Genomic DNA, 25,196 nt, shown 5'->3' with positions numbered 1-25,196 from the left:
CACTCAATACACACAAAGTGCTTACCACAAATTAACCACAACACCACTGGGGCAATTAACTTTTAAATATAGATTGAAAACTACTTTTTTTAAACTCATGATTGAATGTAGTTTGTTGTCCTTCACCCGTACCTGCAATTGGCACGGTTGGCTATGTATGGTGCAAAATAAGTTGAACATACACACGTAAGTTAATGGACACAGTAAGAGAAAAAAATGCACGTAAATACTTACATCATTATCACCCTTGCCACGTGTGCCATATATTTCTATGTGTCTCAACAGATGGGATCCAGCTCTGCGGATGACACCAGCAGAGGCACTGGCGCACAGCTGGCTGAGGGATGAGGAAATTCCGAGGGATGAGGAAATTCCGAGGGACGAGGAAGTGCCGAGGGATGAGGAAGTGCCGAGTCAGTGTGTCCCTGTTGTGGACACATCAATCCACTCAGAGGCATCCGCCAAGGAGGAGACTAGACAGTGGGGTGAACCCCTGCAGAAAGAGAAGAAGAAGTCACGTCTGGTTCGAGCATACAGGGCCGTATGCTCATTCTTCCGTGGCTTTAAGAAATGCACCGCATGCGACCGTAATGCTCATCCTGGGCGCGTACACATTCCACACACCGTATACACACACGCTCGCCTAAGCGAATACATGAGCAACTTCCGGTGCTAGCATCAATATCAGATCCCATCTCCTGAGTTTTTTACCCCCACACATGTAAAATGAAACCCCTCTTAACGACGGTAATTGGTTACATGAATACGGTCATTAAGTAAGTTGGTAATTAAACAAGTACAATCGACCCTTCCACATCGCGGGGGTTAGCGGTGCAGGCCCCGCGATCTGGAAAAACCAAGTTAAATGTTTTGGTCCCTTTGGTGAGCGAAGCAAGCACCTCCAGTTACTAAACTTTTCAAATTATCTCTACATGTTCAGCCTTTGCGTGTCGTCTGCTGGCTTTTGAGTTCTTTTAGCAAAGTTAACTTTTTACAAAATGTAACTTTAAAAAATAAATTGTGTATATTTATGGTATTGAAAGATACAATAGATTAATATTATACAGTACTGTACATATATTTTATGGATTTATGAGTCCCTAAACTTTTTGTGTCGTCTGCTGACCTTCGCGTGTCATCTGTGGCTTTCGCAAAACTCCCAAAAACTCCCCAAAAATTCCCATTTCATTTCTTATAACGACCCTGCAATATATTGAAACCGCAATGGGGAAAGTCGCGGTGCAGAAGGGTCGACTATAATTTGGTCATTAGGCAAGTATAGGAAAAACATGTTAAAGGCTTAATTTGTTTCCATAGCATCAAAAGTTACCCCTTTTCCACCCATAAAACATACTTTATAACGTTTAACAAATGTATATTATCAAATAAAGTTACTAACCACATGATAAACACATAATATTAGAAGAAACATGGTTAATTCATTAATATTCCATTGTAATAGAAAATCAACAAAGTTGCATGATAAAGCGAGACGAATACAGCAATATTGTAGAGTAAAACACAGTCCGCGATGACACGCGAGATGCGTATGCAGGCTGAACAATGACTGAGGTGCATGGGTAGCAGCTAGATTCGCCTTGCGTGATCTTATGCCGAGGCAGCCATACAACCGCTTATTCCAACTCGCACGGCATAGTTCTATTCACTCAATCGCGTTTATCCAATTCTCATCCGCGTCATAAAAAGAATGTGTTCCTTAATACAATATTTGCGTGATGAAAACATGCTTTATAGCAGAACTGACTGTACACACTACACACACCACACACATGGGACTAGCCCATTAGTGTAGTTAGCCCTAAGCTGGGCCCTGCCATCCTGGTTTTCATCCGGGCAGTCCTCAGAGGATGACCTCGCCACGGTTTCCAGGACATGGAAGGGCATAGCTGAACCAGCATGAGAGCTGAGGTGGCCTGGTGATATCACAGATGAAGCCAAAAAGGGCAAGTACCAAGGCCACCTGTTAACAGTTAAGATTAATTTTATTCATAGTTATATAAGTACCATTGTTGGTTTAAAAGACGTAATAAAAATACAATATTCGTAACATCGTCTCAAACTCGTCTGTATGTCATGCAACTCGGAGTTCACATGAGCGGGGGACGGGGAGGGGTCTGGGTCTTGACTTCACCGACTCCCCCTTGAAACCCACGGTGGGACTTGTGCCTCATCATGCATAGAACGGTTCCACTCGGTGTGGACGCTGATGCACAGTGGCCCCGATGAGTCACTTTCGGCATGGTCTGATTAAGGGCCCTTGCAATCAATAAACTCAGCCTGTCGACTTGACTACCGCTATGATGTGTTTACACACATTACGTGGTGCAGTTTTTTCCTCTGGTCAAAGTGTCCATTACCTCTACCGCACCTTTGGGCCCCAGGTGCCTCCCAAAAACCTCTATCATCTACACACTGCAAAAATTAAGCCTCGAGACCTCATGCACCGCCCTGAACGTGTGGTTAAGATGGTGATGACTTTAATGTACACGCGTGGACTTTCGATTAGTAAGGTTGGCTACATATACTGCGAAAGAAGTTCAACATACATACGTGGGCAGAGTCAACCGGCCCTTTATGTTCATGCAGGGCGTTGGATGCTCACTTTAGTTTGGTAAACTTAGCATCCCACCAACTCCGAAAAAGCAAATACGCACACTCCCACCTCCTCTGATACTCTGTAACACTCGGCTTGCTATCAAGGCCGATGAAGACAAAGCATCAGAGGGCCTCTCTGGCTCACTTTAACCATTTGTTCTTACAAGTAAAACTCTGGACCGGTTTTAACATTCAGTGTCTCATCAAGAGTCAGGCTTGCTTGAACCATTTGTTCAGTTCCAGCAATACTCTGGACCGGTTTTGACTTTCATTGTCTCATCAGCAGCAGATTCACCTTCATCAGGCTCAATCGAGCCTGACTCTGCCGCTGATGAGAACCTGAACGTTGAAACTCGTGTGAAATGTGATTCTCATCGGGCCCCAGGCCCATGGTGTAAACCAATGCATGCCTGCAGCTCTTAGCATCCAATCTGCCTCTCTCCTGGCTTCTCTGTGAATGTGGTATGAAGAAGAAAGGAAGACCATTTCCCAAAACGTCGCCTATTGTGCCTATTGCATATTTTAATTCAGTCAAAGCCTCACATGCTACGCTATTATTGATGACATGGAGAAGGGTCATTGCAAAAAAAGTGACCAGTTCATTGGTTGATGACGTCATTAGATAAGGAGGGGACGGCTTCCCTGACGTGAAAAGAGTGCAGAACACTCAGTGCAAGAGAGAGACACAGACACAGAAATAAACACAGCGACACAGAATCATGAAGACACAAAAACACACAGAGACACAGAAACACAGTCACAGTGGCAAAGAGACATACAGAAAAACAGAGATACGTAAACACAAAAACACAGAAACACTGAGACACAGAAACAGTGACAGGGACACGGTCACGAGGAATACAAAAACACAGACACAAAGATAGAGAAACACATCGTGATGTGGCCGAAGACGATGGTGGTTGGTCATGGTGATGTGGATGATGGTTATGTGGATGAGGGTTATGTGGAGGATGCTGATGTGGCTGAAGATGATGTGGGTGGTCATGATGATGTGGATGATACTGATGTCGATGATGATGTAGATTATGATGTGGATAATAATGATGTTGGTGATGATGTCGATGATGATGTAGATGAAGATTATGATGTGGGTGATGATGTTGGTGATGATGTGGGTGAAATTAGATTCGAAGCTTTCGTGACTGCAGGAATTATGTGGTGCCACCACGGCGGAGTAGCTCCGTTGGGGACCGTGCCCACCACCGCGACACCACCCCTGGGGTGTGACAACGCCGACGTAGCGCACTTTGCCGCACCCACCCCTCCACCCCCCCCCCCCCCGCACGAACGCCGGAAGGGGAGATCACCTGGCCGATAGGTTTTTTTCCAGAAGTCCCTAATGGGATTAAGTTTCATGGTGTCGTACGGCCGGAAATTTGGCCGATCTCCCCCCGTAGCTGACACGAACCGCAGCGCCGTGACCTGATATTAAAATCACGTAGTCGCGGCGGAGGCCGTAAAGCCACCACGGACGAAATTACACACGCGGCACGGGACGTGTGAACCACGAGATGCCTGTTGTTATAGATGGAATTAGGAACTGAATGCCCCTGATTATAGGTGAGCTCACGGATCCAAATGACAACAGGATAGGAGCATTCAGGCCTTTGAATGAGAAGGGCGACGAGGGGCAGAAGCATCTGAATGCCTTTTGTGCTAGATAAGGTCACAGGACGGAATGCCTTTGTTAGGATCAGGGATCTAGATAATAAAGGGGTAAGAATATCCAACATCTGAATGGACTGGGCCACCTGGGGTGTGAGAACCACAGTGCGCCTTTATTATGAATGGGATTAGGGACTCGATGACAAGGAAATAAAAATAACGTGACCTCCGATTGGCCCGGGCAGCATAGGTTTCGAAAGCATCGGAGTGCCTTTTGTTATCAGTAAGCTAATAGACTCGAATATGAAAAGGCACGGGCGATGATGTGTAGGGTCCGTGCAATGTTTGGTGACAGGTAGGATAAAAAGGAGGTGAGGGGGACAGTAAAAAAAGCCTTCTTCTGCAAAATCATCACGGTCCACGGGGCAGGAGGGTCAGCCGTTCGACACGTCCGTGCGACGAGCCAAGCGCAGCTAGACTCAACCCTCTCCGGAGACGACTTACAGTATCGCCTTTCTACAGCGTTCAGCGCAACAGAGTGGAAGCAATCGTAAATAGAGGAGAGGTAAGTTTGGGCTATTGAATAGAGGGTAGAAAGCGGAGCTATAGGCAAAATAAGCTGAATCTGGGCTCCTCGAGTTATAGGTTAGGAGGGCCTGCTGACTCGCACAGACACTCGTAGTTAGCGGGATACTCGCGAGGAATAAAACCGCTAATAGAGGATAAAGATGTGTCGTGGTCGCTGTGAGTGCGAGGAGGGAGACGGAGTGTTTGGTGTTCGCATACCGGTACGAGTGTGTACAGTACTGTTTTGCGCTCGTGCGCACACGCGGCTGTTTGCGGCGGAAACGAGAGTGAAGAGTGCTTGGTGGTCGCGCGCACCCACAGGTTGTTTACATTGGGGCGGAGCGCTTAGCGTGCGCGTGCCTATGCGGCTGTTTACGGTGGTGTTTAGCGCTCGTGTGCCTGTGCGACGGTGTTGTGGTCGCGTGCCTGCACGATTGCTAATCGAGAAGCAGCGAGCTAAAGCGCCGAGCGCGCACGTATTCGCGCGACTGTTCGAACAGGCTCTTTAACTCAGAGCCAGCCGACCCTCCTCAATCGGCGGCGCGCGCACGGCAAACGTCCCGCCCGCCCATCCGTCGACCCCAACCCCCTCGCGCGCGATTGGTGTACTGGGATGGGCAGGGGGTAGAGGCGCGTTTGTTATTACCGGTGCACGTGCAGCGGGGGTGGGAGGGAGACACGCACCGCGCAAGTCTGTTCACGGGCGGGAGTGAGTTTTTACGGGCGAACGCGCTCCTCGCGGTACACCGCCTCGCAGCGCACCGCTAGTGTAAAGCGACGCGCCCTACCCATCGGTTAAAACATGCAGACGTGGTCAGCAGCACAGGAGGGCGGGGTAGTGGAGGTCGCTAGCCCAAACCCCACAGAGCAGCCGAGGGGTAGTGGGATCAATGTGGCGGGGGAGTCGGGAGCCAACGGCCCCGACAATTCGGTGATGGCTTGGGACATTTGCCCCCCAAAGTTTGGTGTCAGAAGCAGTACTAACCCCCGCGTTACCCCACACGAAAATAAGGCATATATTCACAGGCCGGGGTACCCCTTCGTGGAAAGCGTTTGCCCGCAACATCCTCGGTGGACGGACGCGCAGGCGTTACGTCAACTTAATATTAATCTGGATGGGCGGGCAGCCGATTTTTTGGAAGCCCTACCCACAAGCGCGCAGACACAGCTAGAGGAGCTGATTCGCCGACTTGATCTGTGTTTCGGTACGCGCAATGAGGAGGCAAAAGCGGCCTTAGAGGCACGCCATCGCCAACCTGGCGAGGACCTGCGCGATTATGCCGAGGATGTGCGCGAGCTAACAAAGATCGCACGCCCAGGGTACACGACTGAGGTGATTGAGGAGCTGGCCGCAGAGAAAATCCAGCGATCCTTAACTCGCACGGCATGGTGGCAGCCAGACATGAACTGTAAGCATCTCAACAAGGTAACCTAAGTAGGTGAAAGAATAATACAAGTGGACAACAAGGTAACCCAAGTGGGTGAGAGAATAACCCAAGTGGACAACAAGGTAACCCAAGTACGGGCACACATGACTGTGCTGCAGACTACAGTGGAGACGGTTCAGACCGAGGTGGGAGGGCTGGCCGGGAGGGTAGCCCGACTAGAGGCGGAGTCTGGGCAGCGGCATACGGGTGGGGAAATAGGGAGCGGGCGGGGAGGCTCCTACGGGGCCGCCGCCCTTCCCCGAGCATGTTACCTGTGCGACCGTCAAGGGCACCTCGTAAGGGACTGTCCTCAGATCGCCCGCGCTAGAAACGCGCCACGGTTAAACGCCAATGCCCCCTAGAGAGTGGACCACCTAGGGGTGCAGTCAACACGGTCCCTTTGCAGAACGACAATAATAATAATGGTGAGCGAGTGACACCATGCAGATTCCGACCACAACACCCAGGGACATGGTGAGCACGGGCGACTGGCTGCGGGAGCTGGTGGCGGGAATCACGGGGGCCACGTCGTTGGTGGAAGGACAGGTGAATGGGCAGCGCACCCGGATCCTACTGGACACGGTGGCCGTAGCCTCACTCGTGAGCGCCGCGCACTGCAGCGTGCACGGGGTTGACGTGAGCCGCCTGCAGGCCCCAGATCGCGTGCTGCACACAGCGAGCGGAGCCGGGATGGGGTTGCTGGGAAGGATCTCCCTCGAGGTCCGTCTCGGAAACCAGGTGTGCACACAGGAATTCTACGTCTCGAGTGTGTTGTGCCACGAGTGTATTACAGGTACGGACCTCCTGGAGAAACTGGGGCTCAACGTGCAGCCCCGCCAGCGATGCACCACCATGGAGGGCAGTGGGGAGAGGATCCCGTTCCTGGGACCCAAGCCAAATCGCCCTCGCTTCACACCCGTGGCCGCTATGCTGGTGTCGGCCGTCACAATCGGGCCATTTGCCGAGATGCTGGTGCCAGTGGCAACACCCTCCACCGACCCCACAAACCGACCATCAGGCAAAGTAATGCTAACTCCTCACCCGGAGTAGGCAGAGCGGTACGGAGTCGTCGGGTCAGCCACGCTGGGTGTTTAACCCACACAGTACCCCGGCGATGCTACGACGGCGCACCACAGTAGGCACCATACACCCCCTGCACATGCGCCACTCTAACGACTCGGTGTTCGCACTCTGGGCGGAAGACCCCTTGCATGACGCGTTACATGTGCCTTGGGCGGACTTACCCAAGGGGGAGGCCGATCAGCTGCGCGGGTTGTTGCAGGAGTACGCCGACGTGTTCAGTGAGCACGATTCGGATGTAGGTCGGACAGACCTTGTTAAGCACACAATTGACACGGGTGCAGCCCGACCTATCAAAATCCCCGCATACTGGGTGGGCGCGCCTGAACGGACCCAGATCAAGGAGGCAGTCGCGGATATGCTAGATGATAACATAATCCAGCCCTCGATGAGCCCGTGGTCTGCCCCGGTGGTGCTAGTGACGAAAAAGGACGGGTCGACCCGGTTCTGCGTTGATTAACGAAAGTTGAACGCAGTCACCCTCGGCGACGCTTTCCCCATACCGCGCATCGACGACACCTTTGACAGCCTCGCAGGAGCACGGTATTTTTGCACCCTCGATCTGGCGTCCGGGTACTGGCAGGTGGAGATGGCAGAGGAGGATCGGCGGAAAACCGCATTTACCACCCCGATGGGGCTGTTCGAGTTTCGACTGCTTCCGATCGGACTCACTAACGCGCCCGCGTCGTTCCAGCGGTTGATGGAGTTGGTAATGCGGGGTTTACAGTGGGAACAGTGCCTGATTTACCTGGACGACGTGATGGTGTTCAGCAGATCTCTGTCCGAGCACTGGTCCAGGTTGCGAGAGGTGTAACAGCGACTGCTAACAGCCCATCTCAAGCTCAAGCCGCGTAAGTGTTACATTGCGCAGTGGGAGGTAGGGTACCTCGGACACCGAGTTAGCGAGGCGGGGGTGTGCACCGATCTGGAAAAGGTGCGCGCCGTAGTGGAATGGCCAAGGCCCAGGAATCTGACGGAGATCAGGTCATTCTTGGGACTCGCCACCTATTATCGTCGATTAGTAAAGGGATTCAGCGAGACTGCACGCCCCCTCACCCAACTCACCTCCCCTAAGAACCCCTATCGATGGACGGAGGCCTGCCAAACGGCCTTCACCACCCTCAAAGACCACCTCACCCACACCCCCACCCTAGCTTTCCCCGATTTCACCACGGATTTTATCTTGGACACCGACGCCTGCAGCAGTGGGCTGGGCGCGGTGCTGTCACAGGTACAGGGTGGGACGGAGCGGGTCATTGCATACGCCAGTCGGACCCCGAGTGGAGCCGAGCTGAATTATTGCGTGACCTGTCAAGAACTGTATGCCGTGATCTTCGCGTGTAAACAGTTCCGACCGTATTTGTACGGCAGGAAATGTCGGGTGTGCACCGACCATTATGCCCTGCAGTTTCTCCTTACATTCAAGGAACCGTGGAGGCAGATGGCCCGATGGCTGGCGCAGCTGCTGGAGTACAACCTGCAAATAGAGTACCGAGCTGGGCGTACGCACGCAAACGCGGACGCCTTGTCAAAGCGGCCCGCGGTGTGCGCCGAGAAAAGGGTGGAGGAAGTCTGCCCGTGCTTCACGGGGGGCCAGTGCCGGCAGGTGGTGGGCCCCCCGGAGCTCACCGAGACTAACCCACCCCCCCCCCCCCCCCGGTGAGAGACAGTGCTGTATGCGCAACAGAGACCCCGGCAGGGGGAACCAGGGACCCGGGGGACCACTCGACAGGCACGGAGCCGACACCCCGGGGCCCGACGGGTCGCCAAACCCCACCCGATCGGATCCAGGAGGACGTCGGCTGCGCCTTCCCGGGCCTGGACGACGAGCAGCTGAGACGGACCCAGCTGCGAGATCCAGATCTGGCAGCGGTGGAGACGGCCTTACAGGGGAAGAAGAACGCCCTACCAGGACCCTGGAGTGGTTTGTATGCCTGGTTGTGTGTGCAGAACGGGGTAGTATGGGAACTAACCGAAGCCGGCCAGCCGGGATGCATCTGCGTTCCCACCCAGGTGCGACCCCAGCTGCTAAGGCTGGTACACGACCACCCGCTCGGGGGCCATGACGGGGAACGGTGCACTAGGGAAACCCTGCGTCACCAGTATCTCTGGCCCAAGTTGGCTCAAGACGTGGCCGCCTGGGTGCAGGGCGTGTCAGGTACTCCTGAGACCGTTCCGCGTCAGCTGGATGAACCAGCCAGTTGGGATCGACCTGCAGGGACCATTCCCGCGATCCCACCGGGGCAACCGGTATATTCTCGTAGCGGTGGAGTACTTCACACGCTATCCCGTAGCGGTGGCCATCCCCGATAAGACAGCCCTCGTAGTGGCCCGAGCGTTCGTAGAACACTACGTACTTAAGCACGGGATCCCCGAATGAGTCATTACTGACCAAGGTAGTGAGTTCGAGGCAGAGCTATTCCAGGCGCTGTGCCGGGAGTTCGGGATCCAGAAGGACCAAACTACGGCGTATCACCCCCAGGCAAATGGGATGGTAGAGAGGATGAACCAGACCCTAGCCGGGAACCTTATACGCATGGCGGCCGCGAATCAACAGGACTGGGATGAACACCTCAACTATGCTCTGTTCGCCTATGCCACCACGGTACACACATCCACGGGACAGACCCTGTTCCTAATGATGTTTGGTCGCGAGTCTGGCCTGTCTACAGATCTGCTGTTCGGTGTCCCTCCGCCGCAACGGGAGGAAGGGAGCCACCCCATGGAGCACCTGATGGAGATCCTACGAGAAGCTAGGGTCCGGGCCTACCCGCAAGGCGAGACCGCACACCAGCGGCAGGAGCGGAGCGCCCGGGGACCCTGGATATTGGGGCGACAGATCTCCCCCTGGACGGTACTGATTCAAGGGGGAGAGAGGGGCCGGGAGATGGTAGTCAATGTCCGGCGACTGAAACCATGGAGGGCGACCTCAGCGAGGGAGAACCCCACCGTTCAAGGACCCCGAAACCCCAGGGTCCACACCCCCCCATACGCGGGGGCCTGGTGCCGTATATGGGCCCCACGGGGCCACAGATGATGAAACATCATCTGTGGCCCCTCCTCCTGCCTCAGAGTGGTTCTCGCTCTTCCAGATAGAGTGAATACTGCGTGGCATTGGCGTATTACAAGTTGACATTATTATCATAACCTCTGAATGTGAATATCTTCTGCTGCCCATCGTCTAGAGGAACATGTCGATTAAAGAGCCTGGTGCAGGGACCATCCAGATGATGAGTTTTGAAAACAGCTTTTTGGTGGGACGCCAACGTGAGTCGTGAGTGTGTGGCTGAGTGTGAGAATGTGTGTTTATGCAGTTTGAGGAGCAGTAGTGTAGTGTTTATATTCTTTGGTTCTTTCGGTAAAGTCACGTAGAATGAGAATAAAATAATAAATTGATCAAATAAAATAACACAATAATATTCTCACAACGTTTCGGCCACAACACAAGCGGCCTTCATCAGGTGAAGGGCCGAAACTTCGTAAGAATATTATTGAGTTATTTTATTTGATCAATTTATTATTTTATTCTCATTCTACATGACTTCACCGAAAGAACCAAAGAATATGAATCCTTGCAGTCACGAAAGCTTTAAATCGAGTAGTGTAGTGGTTAGCACACTGCACTACGAAACTGGCGACCCAGGTTCGAGTGGCGGTTTTCTGAACTGGTCATGGGCCTCCCCTAGGTAGACTCAGTCTCAAATGAGTACCTGGTGTGGTGTGTAAACAATGCCACTCAGGAGATAAAGGCGGCCAGGCACGGTGCAGGTCACCCACCCCCTTCAAGTGTCGTTCCAGACTTCATAGGTGGTCACTAATTGCACTTGCCCCAACAATGTCTAAGGCTACACGGGGGAACTTTTCTTTGTTTATGCATTGAGGAACCGTAGTGTTGGGGTTAGTCGACAGCACTACAATCCTGGTGACTGGAGTAAAATGCGCGTTCGTGAATATCTGAACCAGTCCTGGGCCTCCCCTAGGTCGACTCAGCCATTAATGAGTACCATGTGCGGTGCATAGGCACCACCACTTTAGGAGACAAAGGTGGATGGGCGTGGTGCTGGCCACCCATCCTCGTGTGTGTTGTTCAGGCCTTCATTAGGTGCTCGCTAAAAGCAAATTCCAGAGAAATTTGTTAAAGGCTATATGGGGACGTTTTGTGTGTGTGCGTGTACACGTGTTTGCATCTCTGCGCCTGTGTGTGTGCATGTGTCTAGATCTATGGGTGATTACATGTTTTTATACTTGTTTTTTTGTGCCTGTGTGTTGCTGTTAAAGGCTATATTTGTGATATTTGTCTTTGGTAATTCACAGGTTCACAGATTTTTTGTTCCCACGCGTACCTTGCCCCAGAGGCGTACCTGGGCCACATGTCATCTTTCCCGGTTGACATGTGGGGACTGGGTTGTACAGTGGCCGAGTTGGCTACCGGACGCATCCTCTTTCCGGCCATCAACAAACACGACCAGCTCCCGTGTTATATGGAGGTATTGCCCACACAGCAGTAACACTGACAATTCCGTTATTGTCATCAATTTCATGACCAATTTGCTCTTGAAATTGCCCAACTCAGTCATTGCTTCTAACCACGTTCACTTCTCAGCGAGTATTTCCGCATCAAGGGTATTAACATAATCTTCAAAATTGGTATGACCAATAGAACATGCGACAGGAAATAGTTACTTACAATTCCCTGAGCAGACCACTTAAGTCGTCTCTTCTGTGAGAAAGAGGCATACAAGTGCTCGCGACTGGTTGCAGGGTTGTCCACACACAAGCTACTGAGTTGCATTCAACCGCGTGACAGAACCAATTACTCAGGCGTAGACCCGTCAAGGTAACCGTGAGCAGAACGCATAGATTTTTAGAGCTGGTGTTATGACTCGTGATAGATTATTGCGTGAGGCCACGGATTGGCCACATGTAACCCTAAAACCACCTGCAAACAATTTGAATTGTCAGATGAACAAGCATTTATCGCGCCAATTATTGTTGTTTCATCTCAACTGCTTGTAATGAAGACAATTGTCACAACCATATAAGCAATTTCAAATGAAGCCACGGGACCCATAACCTCCACTGTGAATGAGGCAGATGGTGCATAGTATTTTGTGGTTTAATACCGCAGGAAAGACCAGGGCAGTCACTGGGATTGATCGGTGAACTTCTGCAATGTGCTGCGTACGCGGTTTTGCTGGGCCATGCCAATAACACTGCCGTGTGCCTGCATGCGAGAACCATCGGGAGTGGTAGCTGAGTGGTTAGCGCCCTGACCGTGTGGTGTTGAATGTTGGACCAGTCCTTGGCCTCTCAAATATCGACTCAGCATTCAATCAATACCTAGAGTGATTTGTAAAATAGCTACTGCGGTGTGGCCTTGGGTGCTGTGCCATCATCAGTAGGTGCTCACAGACAAAACATGCCACACAAGTGTGTCAATACTGTATGGGTGATCATTGTCTCTTTGTAAATTGTGTGTAGACCCTCGGGATGCCTCCTCAGAATTTGATTGATGGCGCACCTGGGAGAAACAAGTACTTTGGTGAGTGAAGGGGCGAGCGGGGGAAGCGCGTTAAGTTTGAGGCAGAGCTGCGTCTGTTAAGAGTTTAGTGGTGCATTACTTTGTATAGTTAACTACTTCCACACGTGTTTTTGCAGTCAATATAATTCGTAATGCTTTTTTGGGGAAGGATTAGGCCTCATGGTGATCTGCCCAAATTTGTGTCATTAAGGCTCTCCACCACCTGACACAGGCAAGCAAATAAAAGTTCCATGAAGTGCAAGCGATTAAAGAGACGCCAGTTGTGACTAGTAATCATTATTTTAGTAGAATCATCTGTAATGTGAAGGGCAATGCTCAAAACCACGTTTAGCAATCAGATCGGACGTTTTTGGGAAGCTGCAGATGCAAGGAGACGTTTCCTCCCTCACCTGCAACGTAGAAGGTCGTCGCGTGGATCCCCACCCTGGCTGCTGTACATTGCGGGACCATATCCTCTCCCCTTTGCCTGGTCGCCTCTGAAGAAGAGGCAATAGTTCAGTGGGCTTTACCTGGTAAAAAATAATGTTTTGTTTGAAAGAGATTAAATCACAGTTAAAATAGCTCTTCTTTCTTTACCTCTAGGATTTATCATAGTTAATAATTATTGATTGCACTTGGTATTTGCGCTATCATTCTTAGAATGCAAAGCTATCACAAAGGAAGGTGCCTGCTGTGTTTCACAGACACCAACTGCAGTCATTTCACAGTAGCGGGCATAACGCCAGCACAGTAATTTTATTACTTCACAAGGTCTGTAATGTCCCATTTTAAATCAAACAGCGCAAAGCATCATATGGTTAATACTGAAGTAATAACCAGGGCGGCTTGCAGAATTTGAACCATGAACTTCTGCAACAAGCGGTCAAAGCACTCCCACTGATCTATGTCAGAGCACTAAAAGATTTTGTTTCTGCGCTGTGGGTGTACCAGGGTGCTGTGGTTTGTTGTGATGTTTAACCTGGTCTGCATCATTCCTGCAGATGGTTCGGGGATGTCTTTGATGTCCGGACAAAGCAGGGTCCCAGGCAGTCACCCCCTCTACCTGGCACTCGGGAGCCAGGACTCGGAGTTCCACGACTTCATTAGCCGCTGCCTGGAGTAAGAACACACCCCCGCCCCCACCATACCACCGAGAGGTTTTCCCATTCAGTCACCTGGTAAAAAGAAAAGCGTTTAATAGTTTAACATCACTGGCGAACGATCACTAGCTCCACCCTTTATTCTGATTATTCTTCATCTTCCAAGCCATGTTTCTCCCATTAAACATCATTGTCCATAGTCTTGCATGTAAAAAAAGCACTGACATAGAGACCCACAGACTCACATACTTACATGGTCCATGCACGTGTAGTGACTCAGTCGGAGACAGGGTTCTTAAGGGACCTTCCTTATTCCACACGTCAGGAAACCACATGTGCCCCGCGTGCGTACGCACTAGTCACACATCCATGTTCTTGAAGGTACTACCTAGCTGGAACAGTCTGCAGGCTGTCTAGCTTGCGGCGTCTAAGGTGGTCGGAGACGGCACCGAAGAAGGTGACGAACGGCGACACGGCCAAGGGATCCACTTCCAGCAACAGCCCCGAGCTCCGGTCCCGGGCCCCCTTTTATTCCCCTGGCGTGGCCTCGCCCCGCCCTTGCACCGCCCTCTTTCTCGAACCTACTAGCGGGTTCTCAGGCTTCCAGATCGATTTATTCCTGGGCTTCCCTTTAGATCTCCCTCTGCTGACGTGTGTACTGCCCCCTGCTGCCTCTGCCGCTTCCTCGTCAGCAGCCCGCGTTATTACACTACACACGTAAAGAGAGACCCATATACTGTCATACACTCACATGGTCCATACCAATATCCGCCATTAGCCCCGAAGTGTGTGAGTTCCTCACACAATCCAGCCTGGTTAAACCTAGGATGGATCGAAGGAAGGCCAGCCTAAACGTCCCTAACAGGCACAGATGTTCCTTTAGAGGGGTCCACGTTTCACAAGCATCGAGAAGAGAGGGCATGACTGTGCCCGAGAAGATCTGAAGCTTCGTATGGAGCGACAAACTAGGTAGCTTCCAAACAGCATTGCTCAGCCGATAAATAACCGCCGAAATACTGCTGATTCAGAGTGAAACCTCTGCTGTCGAACCAGAGCTGGTCATAAGCACACTGGCCAGGTTTGGGAAACTCTCCACTCTCTCCACAACTGTTCCATGACAAACAGGGAGCTGAGGGTGTGGAATGTTTGATGATACAAAATACCCAGGCAAGTGCTTAGTTTTGGTGCAACTGATGGTAAGACCACACCTCTCAGTAGTACACTCCAGGTTCAACATCTGTGCTTCTAACTTCGCCTCTGAGTGAGCAGCAATCACCAGACGAGCATACATAACTTGGTTGACCAATAGGGAGCCATTACTCGACCCCACCCAGGCATCAATCAGCCACATTAAATAATGTGGGAGGCAGAGGACATCCCGTTCGCACCCCAAGGTAAACAGGGAATGGCTCTGACTTCTGGCCACATAGCTTCACCTGAGATTGCCCACCATCATGAAGGCCCTTAATGTCCACACACTTACATTGAGACCCACAAACTTGCATACACTTACATCAGCCATACATTTACAAATACATAGACAAATAGACTCACATGCACTGACGTGTCCATACACATATAAAGACCCAGACTCATACACTCACATGGTCTATACACTTATAGAAACCAATAGACTCACATACTCTTACATGAAAGCCCTTAAAAGGAACATATATCGATATATGTATATCATGTATGTGGAGGGGGCTCGGTGAAGGATGCCACTGGGCAACGCCAGGCTACACGTACCTTGAGGCTACTGGACAGTTGTAAGCATTGACCCTCCAACAACAATTGAGGGTGGTGGAGCGATGTTCACAATGACGGACCACCAGGGGGAAAAATACATCAAGGTGGCACAGTGGGGAGAACAGAAGGTTCATCTGCCAGTCATCACCAATAGTGGAGGATTTATGCTTCTCCCTTTTTTATATAGTCAGGTCCTGCAATTTTTTTTTTAATCAGGGCTCTATGACACAATCAGCCACTATTGAGTCATGACATAGCCAACATCGTGGCGTATAGGTTAGATTATTGCAACTCACTAGTCTACGGGACGTCTGCAAAAAGCATTAGGAAGCTGCAGCATGTACAAGATTATTTGCAAGATCCAACCATGTCCGTCCAGTGTTCACGGAGCTGCATTGGATTACACTTGCTAAACGAATACATCACACTCAATACACACAAAGTGCTTACCACAAATGAACCACAAATTAACCACAACACCACTGGGGCAATTAACTTTTAAATATAGATTGAAAACTACTTTTTTTAAACTCATGATTGAATGTAGTTTGTTGTCCTTCACCCGTACCTGCAATTGGCACGGTTGGCTATGTATGGTGCGAAATAAGTTGAACATACACACGTAAGTTAATGGACACAGTAAGAGAAAAAAATGCACGTAAATACTTACATCATTATCACCCTTGCCACGTGTGCCATATATTTCTATGTGTCTCAACAGATGGGATCCAGCTCTGCGGATGACACCAGCAGAGGCACTGGCGCACAGCTGGCTGAGGGATGAGGAAATTCCGAGGGATGAGGAAATTCCGAGGGACGAGGAAGTGCCGAGGGATGAGGAAGTGCCGAGTCAGTGTGTCCCTGTTGTGGACACATCAATCCACTCAGAGGCATCCGCCAAGGAGGAGACTAGACAGTGGGGTGAACCCCTGCAGAAAGAGAAGAAGAAGTCACGTCTGGTTCGAGCATACAGGGCCGTATGCTCATTCTTCCGTGGCTTTAAGAAATGCACCGCATGCGACCGTAATGCTCATCCTGGGCGCGTACACATTCCACACACCGTATACACACACGCTCGCCTAAGCGAATACATGAGCAACTTCCGGTGCTAGCATCAATATCAGATCCCATCTCCTGAGTTTTTTACCCCCACACATGTAGAATGAAACCCCTCTTAACGACGGTAATTGGTTACATGAATACGGTCATTAAGTAAGTTGGTAATTAAACAAGTACAGTCGACCCTTCCACATCGCGGGGGTTAGCGGTGCAGGCCCCGCGATCTGGAAAAACCAAGTTAAATGTTTTGGTCCCTTTGGTGAGCGAAGCAAGCACCTCCAGTTACTAAACTTTTCAAATTATCTCTACATGTTCAGCCTTTGCGTGTCGTCTGCTGGCTTTTGAGTTCTTTTAGCAAACTTAACTTTTTACAAAATGTAACTTTAAAAAATAAATTGTGTATATTTATGGTATTGAAAGATACAATAGATTAATATTATACAGTACTGTACATATATTTTATGGAGTTATGAGTCCCTAAACTTTTTGTGTCGTCTGCTGACCTTCGCGTGTCATCTGTGGCTTTCGCAAAACTCCCAAAAACTCCCCAAAAATTCCCATTTTATTTCTTATAACGACCCTGCAATATATTGAAACCGCAATGGGGAAAGTCGCGGTGCAGAAGGGTCGACTATAATTTGGTCATTAGGCAAGTATAGGAAAAACATGTTAAAGGCTTAATTTGTTTCCATAGCATCAAAAGTTACCCCTTTTCCACCCATAAAACATACTTTATAACGTTTAACAAATGTATATTATCAAATAAAGTTACTAACCACATGATAAACACATAATATTAGAAGAAACATGGTTAATTCATTAATATTCCATTGTAATAGAAAATCAACAAAGTTGCATGATAAAGCGAGACGAATACAGCAATATTGTAGAGTAAAACACAGTCCGCGATGACACGCGAGATGCGTATGCAGGCTGAACAATGACTGAGGTGCATGGGTAGCAGCTAGATTCGCCTTGCGTGATCTTATGCCGAGGCAGCCATACAACCGCTTATTCCAACTCGCACGGCATAGTTCTATTCACTCAATCGCGTTTATCCAATTCTCATCCGCGTCATAAAAAGAATGTGTTCCTTAATACAATATTTGCGTGATGAAAACATGCTTTATAGCAGAACTGACTGTACACACTACACACACCACACACATGGGACTAGCCCATTAGTGTAGTTAGCCCTAAGCTGGGCCCTGCCATCCTGGTTTTCATCCGGGCAGTCCTCAGAGGATGACCTCGCCACGGTTTCCAGGACATGGAAGGGCATAGCTGAACCAGCATTTGAGAGCTGAGGTGGCCTGGTGATATCACAGATGAAGCCAAAAAGGGCAAGTACCAAGGCCACCTGTTAACAGTTAAGATTAATTTTATTCATAGTTATATAAGTACCATTGTTGGTTTAAAAGACGTAATAAAAATACAATATTCGTAACATCGTCTCAAACTCGTCTGTATGTCATGCAACTCGGAGTTCACATGAGCGGGGGAGGGGACGGGGAGGGGTCTGGGTCTTGACTTCACCGACTCCCCCTTGAAACCCACGGTGGGACTTGTGCCTCATCATGCATAGAACGGTTCCACTCGGTGTGGACGCTGATGCACAGTGGCCCCGATGAGTCACTTTCGGCATGGTCTGATTAAGGGCCCTTGCAATCAATAAACTCAGCCTGTCGACTTGACTACCGCTATGATGTGTTTACACACATTACGTGGTGCAGTTTTTTCCTCTGGTCAAAGTGTCCATTACCTCTACCGCACATTTGGGCCCCAGGTGCCTCCCAAAAACCTCTATCATCTACACACTGCAAAAATTAAGCCTCGAGACCTCATGCACCACCCTGAACGTGTGGTTAAGATGGTGATGACTTTAATGTACACGCGTGGACTTTCGATTAGTAAGGTTGGCTACGTATACTGCGAAAGAAGTTCAACATACATACGTGGGCAGAGTCAACCGGCCCTTTATGTTCATGCAGGGCGTTGGATGCTCACTTTAGTTTGGTAAACTTAGCATCCCACCAACTCCGAAAAAGCAAATACGCACACTCCCACCTCCTCTGATACTCTGTAACACTCGGCTTGCTATCAAGGCCGATGAAGACAAAGCATCAGAGGGCCTCTCTGGCTCACTTTAACCATTTGTTCTTACAAGTAAAACTCTGGACCGGTTTTAACATTCAGTGTCTCATCAAGAGTCAGGCTTGCTTGAACCATTTGTTCAGTTCCAGCAATACTCTGGACCGGTTTTGACTTTCATTGTCTCATCAGCAGCAGATTCACCTTCATCAGGCTCAATCGAGCCCGACTCTGCCGCTGATGAGAACCTGAACGTTGAAACTCGTGTGAAATGTGATTCTCATCGGGCCCCAGGCCCATGGTGTAAACCAATGCATGCCTGCAGCTCTTAGCATCCAATCTGCCTCTCTCCTGGCTTCTCTGTGAATGTGGTATGAAGAAGAAAGGAAGACCATTTCCCAAAACGTCGCCTATTGTGCCTATTGCATATTTTAATTCAGTCAAAGCCTCACATGCTACGCTATTATTGATGACATGGAGAAGGGTCATTGCAAAAAAAGTGACCAGTTCATTGGTTGATGACGTCATTAGATAAGGAGGGGATGGCTTCCCTGACGTGAAAAGAGTGCAGAACACTCAGTGCAAGAGAGAGACACAGACACAGAAATAAACACAGCGACACAGAATCATGAAGACACAAAAACACAGAGACACAGAAACACAGTCACAGTGGCAAAGAGACATACAGAAAAACAGAGATACGTAAACACAAAAACACAGAAACACTGAGACACAGAAACAGTGACAGGGACACGGTCACGAGGAATACAAAAACACAGACACAAAGATAGAGAAACACATCGTGATGTGGCCGAAGACGATGGTGGTTGGTCATGGTGATGTGGATGATGTTTATGTGGAGGATGCTGATGTGGCTGAAGATGATGTGGGTGGTCATGATGATGTGGATGATACTGATGTCGATGATGATGTAGATTATGATTATGATGTGGATAATAATGATGTTGGTGATGATGTCGATGATGATGTAGATGAAGATTATGATGTGGGTGATGATGATGTTGGTGATGATGTGGGTGAAATTAGATTCGAAGCTTTCGTGACTGCAGGAATTATGTGGTGCCACCACGGCGGAGTAGCTCCGTTGGGGACCGTGCCCACCACCGCGACCCACGGGGCCCCGGGCCCCAGAGGGTCCCGACCCAAGCCAGGGGAGACGGGGACGACGACCCCTGAACCCCACCTCCCCCGAGTTTGTCTCCCAGCCCGCAGGTACCCAGGACCGGAGAGAGCCACTGGAGTGGAGGAGGAGACCGCCGCCGGAACCCCGAGAGACGGGGCCGCCAACGCCAAGACCAGCCACGAGGGCTGTCCCGCGGACCCCGCGGCGCTACCTCGTAGGGGCTACCCAGGCGAGGTGCTCTAGTCAACCCGGTACGGGGACTGGCACCTCGGGGGGCTGTGTGGTGCCACCACGGCGGAGTAGCTGTCGGGGACCGTGCCCACCGCCGCGACACCAGCCCAGGGGGGTGACAACGCCGACGCGGTGCACTGCGCCTCGCACCCCCAAACCCCCGCACGAATGCACACACACCCCACGTAGAGCCGGAAGGGGAGATCACCTGGCCGATAGGTTTTTTCCAGAAGCCCCTAATTGGATTAAGTTTCATGGTTTCCAATGGTCGGGAATTTGGGCGATATCTCCCCCCGTAGCTGACACGAACCGCGGCACCGTGACCTGATATTAAAATCACGTAGTCGTGGCGGAGGCCGTAAAGACACCACGGGGCGTGTGAACCACGAGATGCCTGTTGTTATAGATGGAAATGGGAACTGAATGCCCCTGATTATAGGTGGGCTCACGGATCCAAATGACAACAGGATAGGAGCATTCAGGCCTTTGAATGAGCAGGACGACGTGGGGCGGAAGCATCTGAATGCCTTTTGTGCTAGATAAGGTCACAGGACGGAATTCCTTTGTTAGGATCAGGGATCTAGATAACAAAGGGATAAGAATATCCAACATCTGAATGGACAGGCCCAGCTGGGGTGTGAGAACCACAGTGCGCCTTTATTATGAATGGCATTATGGACTCGATGACAATGAGATACAAATAACGCGACCTCTGATTTGGCCGGGCAGCATAGGTGCGAAAGCATCGGAGTGCCTTTTGTTATAGGTAAGCTAATAGACTCGAATATGAAAAGGCACGAGCGATGATGTGTAGGGTCCGTGCAATATGTTTGGTGATAGGTAGGATAAAAAGGAGGTGAGGGGGACAGTAAAAAAAGTCTTCTTCTGCAAAATCATCGCGGTCCACGGGGCAGGAGGGTCAGCCGTTCGAGACGTCCGTGCGACGAGCCCAGCGCAGCTAGACTCAACCCTCTCCGGAGACGACTCACAGTATCGCCTTTCTACAGCGTTCAGTGCAGCAGAGTGGAAGCAATCGTAAGTAGAGGAGAGGTAAGTTTGGGCTATTGAATAGAGGGTAGAAAGCGAAGCTATAGGCAGGATAAGCTGAATCTGGGCTCCTCGAGGAATAGGTTAGGAGGGCCTGCTGACTCGCACAGACACTCGTAGTTAGCGGGATACTCGCGGGGAATAAAACCGCTAATAGAGGATAAAGCTGTGTCGTCGTCGCTGTGAGTGCGAAGAGGGAGACGGAGTGTTTGGTGTTCGCATACCGGTACGAGTGTATACAGTACTGTTTTGCGCTCGTGCGCATACGCGGCTGTTTGCGGCGGATACGAGAGTAAAGAGTGCTTGGTGGTCGCGCGCACGCATGGTTGTTTACATCGGGGCGGAGCGCTTAGCGTGCGCGTGCCTACGCGGCTGTTTACGGGTGTGCTGTTCGGCGGGCGCGTGCATAAGCGACTGTTTTCGGTAGTGGTTACAACTGACAACCCCATGGAAGTGGCTACGAAGACGGACCGCCCCCAGAACCAAACACAACACCAGGGCAGCCCAACAACAATAAAGTCAAATTTACGAAGCCCACATCACTCGGTAACGACAATTTGGCAGCCCAAACGTAACACAACCGACACTTGGGCAGCCCCGACAACACATAAACCGACAATTTGGCGATGAGGGCTGGAGGCCCCAGGTGCGCGCCGGCCCGAGCGGCGGCTCCTGCTGCCCACCCCGCGGCGAGATGCGCAGCCGTAGCGTCGGCACGGCAATGCGCTGCACTGCGAGGCGCAGAGCCGCGGCAGCGTCGGCGGCCCACACCCCAGGCGCGGCTGCGGAGAGGGGCCGCGGCGCAGCCGGCGGCCCACCGCGCGACCGCCGCGACATGCGGAGCCGCGGCGGCGCGCGCGGCAAAACCCGCAGGCACAGCGAGGGGCGGAGCCGCGGCCGTACCTGGGCCCCCTCCGGCGGGCGCAGCGTGGTGCAGAGCTGCGGCGTCGCCGCCGGCAGACCTCGCGTGCTTGGCTGCACCCACGGTGGAGAGCGGCGCCGCAGCGCCCATGGCGCCGACATGCGGCGTCGCATCAACAATGGCGGACGCTTGTGGCGTCGCAGCCAAAATGGCGGCCGCCTGCCGTGCCCCAACCAACATGGCCGCCGCCAGCGGCGTCGCAGCCAAAATGGCGGCCGCCTCCCGCGGAGCCCCCGTCGGGAACATGGCGCCAATATTGAAATTAGCGGGAAGCAGGTTGGCGGGAATCCGCCGCTCCCATCCAAAATGCGTGTCGAGCGCGCGCACCTTTGCCTCCACCTCCTCGATCTGGGCGCAGATCTGGGCGCAGAGCTGTGCCATCGGCCACGCGAGCAGCTCCAGCTGCCTCGCAAATGCGCTCCCCGCGCCTGGCGGCGGTGCGCTGGCACTCCCAGACGCCTTCACCACGTTGCCTTGTGCGCAGAGCTGCTCCATCGCCCGTGTGAGCGGCTCCAGCAGCTCCGCGAACGCGCTCCCCGCCCCTGGCGGTGGCCCGCTGGCACCCCCGGACGCCTTCTCCATGTTGATTCGGGCGCCGAGCTGCGCCATCGCCTGCGTGAGCAGCTCCAGCTGCCCCGCGAACGCGCTCCCCACGCCCGGCGGCGGAGCGCTGGCACCCCCGGACGCCTTCTCCTCCCGCTCCGTCCCATTCTTCTTCTCGGGGGCCGTCACCGGGGCCCCGGACTCCGGGGTCACTGCCGAAACCTCCTCCACGCCGTCTTCATCCTCCCATCGTCCCGTCAGTGGGTTCTTGCGCGCCGCTCCCGATGTTGACATGGTGGCGGCAGCGCAGACACTCTGACACCAGTTGTTGAGGATCCTACTTCTGAAACCAGTTGTTGAGGAGCAACTGACGACGACTCGAAGACGGCTTGAAGGTAAGGGCTTTCGCCAAAGGTTTATTAAGTATATTACAATAACACAAAGGGTGTGACAACTTCCCAGGGGTTAGGGGTCCTACACTAAGTCCTGGTCCAGCCCGGCTAGCTCCAGTCTCTCTCCCTCGAGTCGGATGGGGGCACTTGCCAACCCCACCGACCGGGAAGAGCAGCACCTCCTACGGCTACCACCGGCTTCACTCCTGACTCTTCGTCGATCCCTCTCTACCCCTGGTTCCCTCTCCACCCTTCTCACTCTACCCGTTCCCACAGTGACCCCGCTTTCGTCACGGGGCCCCTTTAAATACTAGAGGAGACATGACGTCATCGAGCCGCCCAGCGCGCATGACGCCACGTTCCGTGACGTCATCGCACTAGACGGCACACATGACGTCACGCCCCCATTTTACTCCTCTACAGTTGTAATACAACACAGGACAGAGCAGCGCATCGTGGCTGTTTCTCTCTCTCCCCCCTCCTCCGTTCCGAGCATAGATGGACTCGTCCGTCTGAACAAAGCTCGTCGCTTTCCGTGGTGCTAACGTTGAAAAGAAAAAAGAAACCACCACTTTTTCAGACATAGTTACATGCTAATCCCTCACACTAATATTATGCTAATCTTCCAGTTACATGCTAATTTCTGACTTTAACATCCTGCTAATCCAACACATTAACACAGCTACTTCAATGCTAAATTCTTCTGTTGATATGTAAACTCCTTCGTCAAGGCGCTCTGCTCCTCCCACCCAGCTTAAAAGATGCTGCCAAGCTTGGCAGTGTTCACTGAAGCGCTGTCTTCCCGACAGTTCTATTTCTTCACCTGAGGAAGGCTACTTGTGTTGTGGCCAAAACGTCGTGAGAATTTTCTTACGTTTTATTTTTATTATTATTTTATTTCCATTCTACGTGTATTTACCGAAAGAACCAAGAAGATGAATCCTGCAGTCATGAAAGCTTTAAAACGAAATTTAATATTGACATTGTGGGTATGGATCTCGCCAAGAGGAATCAATACACCGGAATCGATTTCCTGATATATGTCGTGAAGTCAGTTTTCAGTTTATTTATTTTGGTATAGCCCTGTGAGCCATTCGGCTCTTAAATCGGGTGCAACTACAACAAACAAAAACACGAACAAGAAAATATCTTAAAGTGACTGTGCAAACAGAAAATCCATGAAAAAATAGCAAAATATTCCTGAAAAAAGCACCGTACACCAATGTTGTGTGCAAAAAATCCCAGTGGGATATAAGTCAAACAACAACAATAACAACCAAAAGAAAACTTAGATTAAGGCCATCAGTCTAACTCCGTACTACAACAAACAAACATGTCCGAACCAAAAAACTATTCGAAATCTATAAAAAAAATAAAGCCATAATTGCAACGTAACAGTGATCACAGGGACTGTGACCGAATTTTTACAATAAACTACATAAATAACATGTAACACCAAATCCTAGAGCCATAGCTGGCTGCATGAACAACAGAAACATCAGTCGAAGTATCAAATTTTTCAATGCACCTTTAAGATCAGCACGCTAAATCAAAATACAGATAATACTTTGCAGCGTCATCCGGAGCGAAACATTTTATTTTACGCCAATGAATAGCAGTGGCAGCTAGGGGTGTACAACTCCTCTAGAGCAGTTTTGAGAGAAGATCTCATTGGTAGCGATTCAAGTTGCAGTTAATTGGCAATAGCATTCCAGCCCCTGGGGGCATCAATAGCAAAGGCCCTTCCTCCAGTTTTTTACGGCAATTGGGAATGTGAAGCTGGTAAATGAGCGAAGACCTGAGGTCAAATTTGTTCTTTGAAACAGAGAGGAGATCCAGCAGGTAGTCGGCGGATTTTTTTGTAAGTACATCATGAATAAATAAGATCTGGTGCACAAGCCGTCAAACATTAAGATATGTTAAGTTTGATCCAATGTAGAGATCACAGTGGTGAGTCCTATATGGGCAGTTCAATGTAAATCTTAAAACCGAGTGATAGATGGAATCAAGCTTCTTCAGTACAGTACTTTGGGATGATTTATACACGATGTCACAGTAGTCAAGTACAGGCAGTATGGTAG

At 50.9% G+C, this 25,196-nt stretch overlaps 1 protein-coding gene across 2 annotated transcripts; it reads right to left on the bottom strand.

Annotated features, from left to right (window-relative positions):
• Positions 1 to 36: 36 nt before the first annotated feature.
• On the bottom strand, positions 37 to 24,804 carry LOC142906096 (uncharacterized). Of its 2 annotated transcripts, XM_076053595.1 has the most exons (5): positions 22,162 to 24,804; positions 16,357 to 16,615; positions 13,817 to 14,012; positions 13,248 to 13,334; positions 37 to 493 (listed from the first exon to the last, which is right to left on the bottom strand). In XM_076053595.1, exons 1-2 carry the CDS (start codon positions 23,015 to 23,017, stop codon positions 16,596 to 16,598), a joined length of 876 nt encoding a protein of 291 aa, XP_075909710.1. In that variant the 5' UTR covers positions 23,018 to 24,804; the 3' UTR covers positions 37 to 493; positions 13,248 to 13,334; positions 13,817 to 14,012; positions 16,357 to 16,595. The 2 variants fall into 2 exon arrangements, with proteins under 2 accessions (XP_075909710.1, XP_075909711.1); XM_076053596.1 differs by lacking the exons at positions 37 to 493; positions 13,248 to 13,334; positions 13,817 to 14,012 and adding an exon at positions 14,042 to 14,646.
• Between the last annotated feature and the right edge of the window lie 392 nt (positions 24,805 to 25,196).

The sequence above is a fragment of the Petromyzon marinus genome, chromosome 3 (assembly GCF_048934315.1).
Source record: "Petromyzon marinus isolate PM22_M1 ecotype Great Lakes invasive population chromosome 3, UKy_Petmar_22M1.pri1.0, whole genome shotgun sequence".
NCBI classification, from domain to species: domain Eukaryota; kingdom Metazoa; phylum Chordata; class Hyperoartia; order Petromyzontiformes; family Petromyzontidae; genus Petromyzon; species Petromyzon marinus.
Note: the sequence above shows the minus strand (reverse complement) of the source record. Positions and strands in the feature narration are given on the sequence as shown.

What these genes read in the sequence shown, in the direction of transcription:
- LOC142906096 (XM_076053595.1), bottom strand. Translation starts at nt 23,017, where the DNA reads ATGTCAACATCGGGAGCGGCGCGCAAGAACCCACTGACGGGACGATGG. An exon ending in GCCCGCCGGAGGGGGCCCAG is followed by an intron (nt 16,616 to 22,161) that starts GTACGGCCGCGG and finishes CTCTTTCTGCAG; the next exon opens with GGGTTCACCCCACTGTCTAG.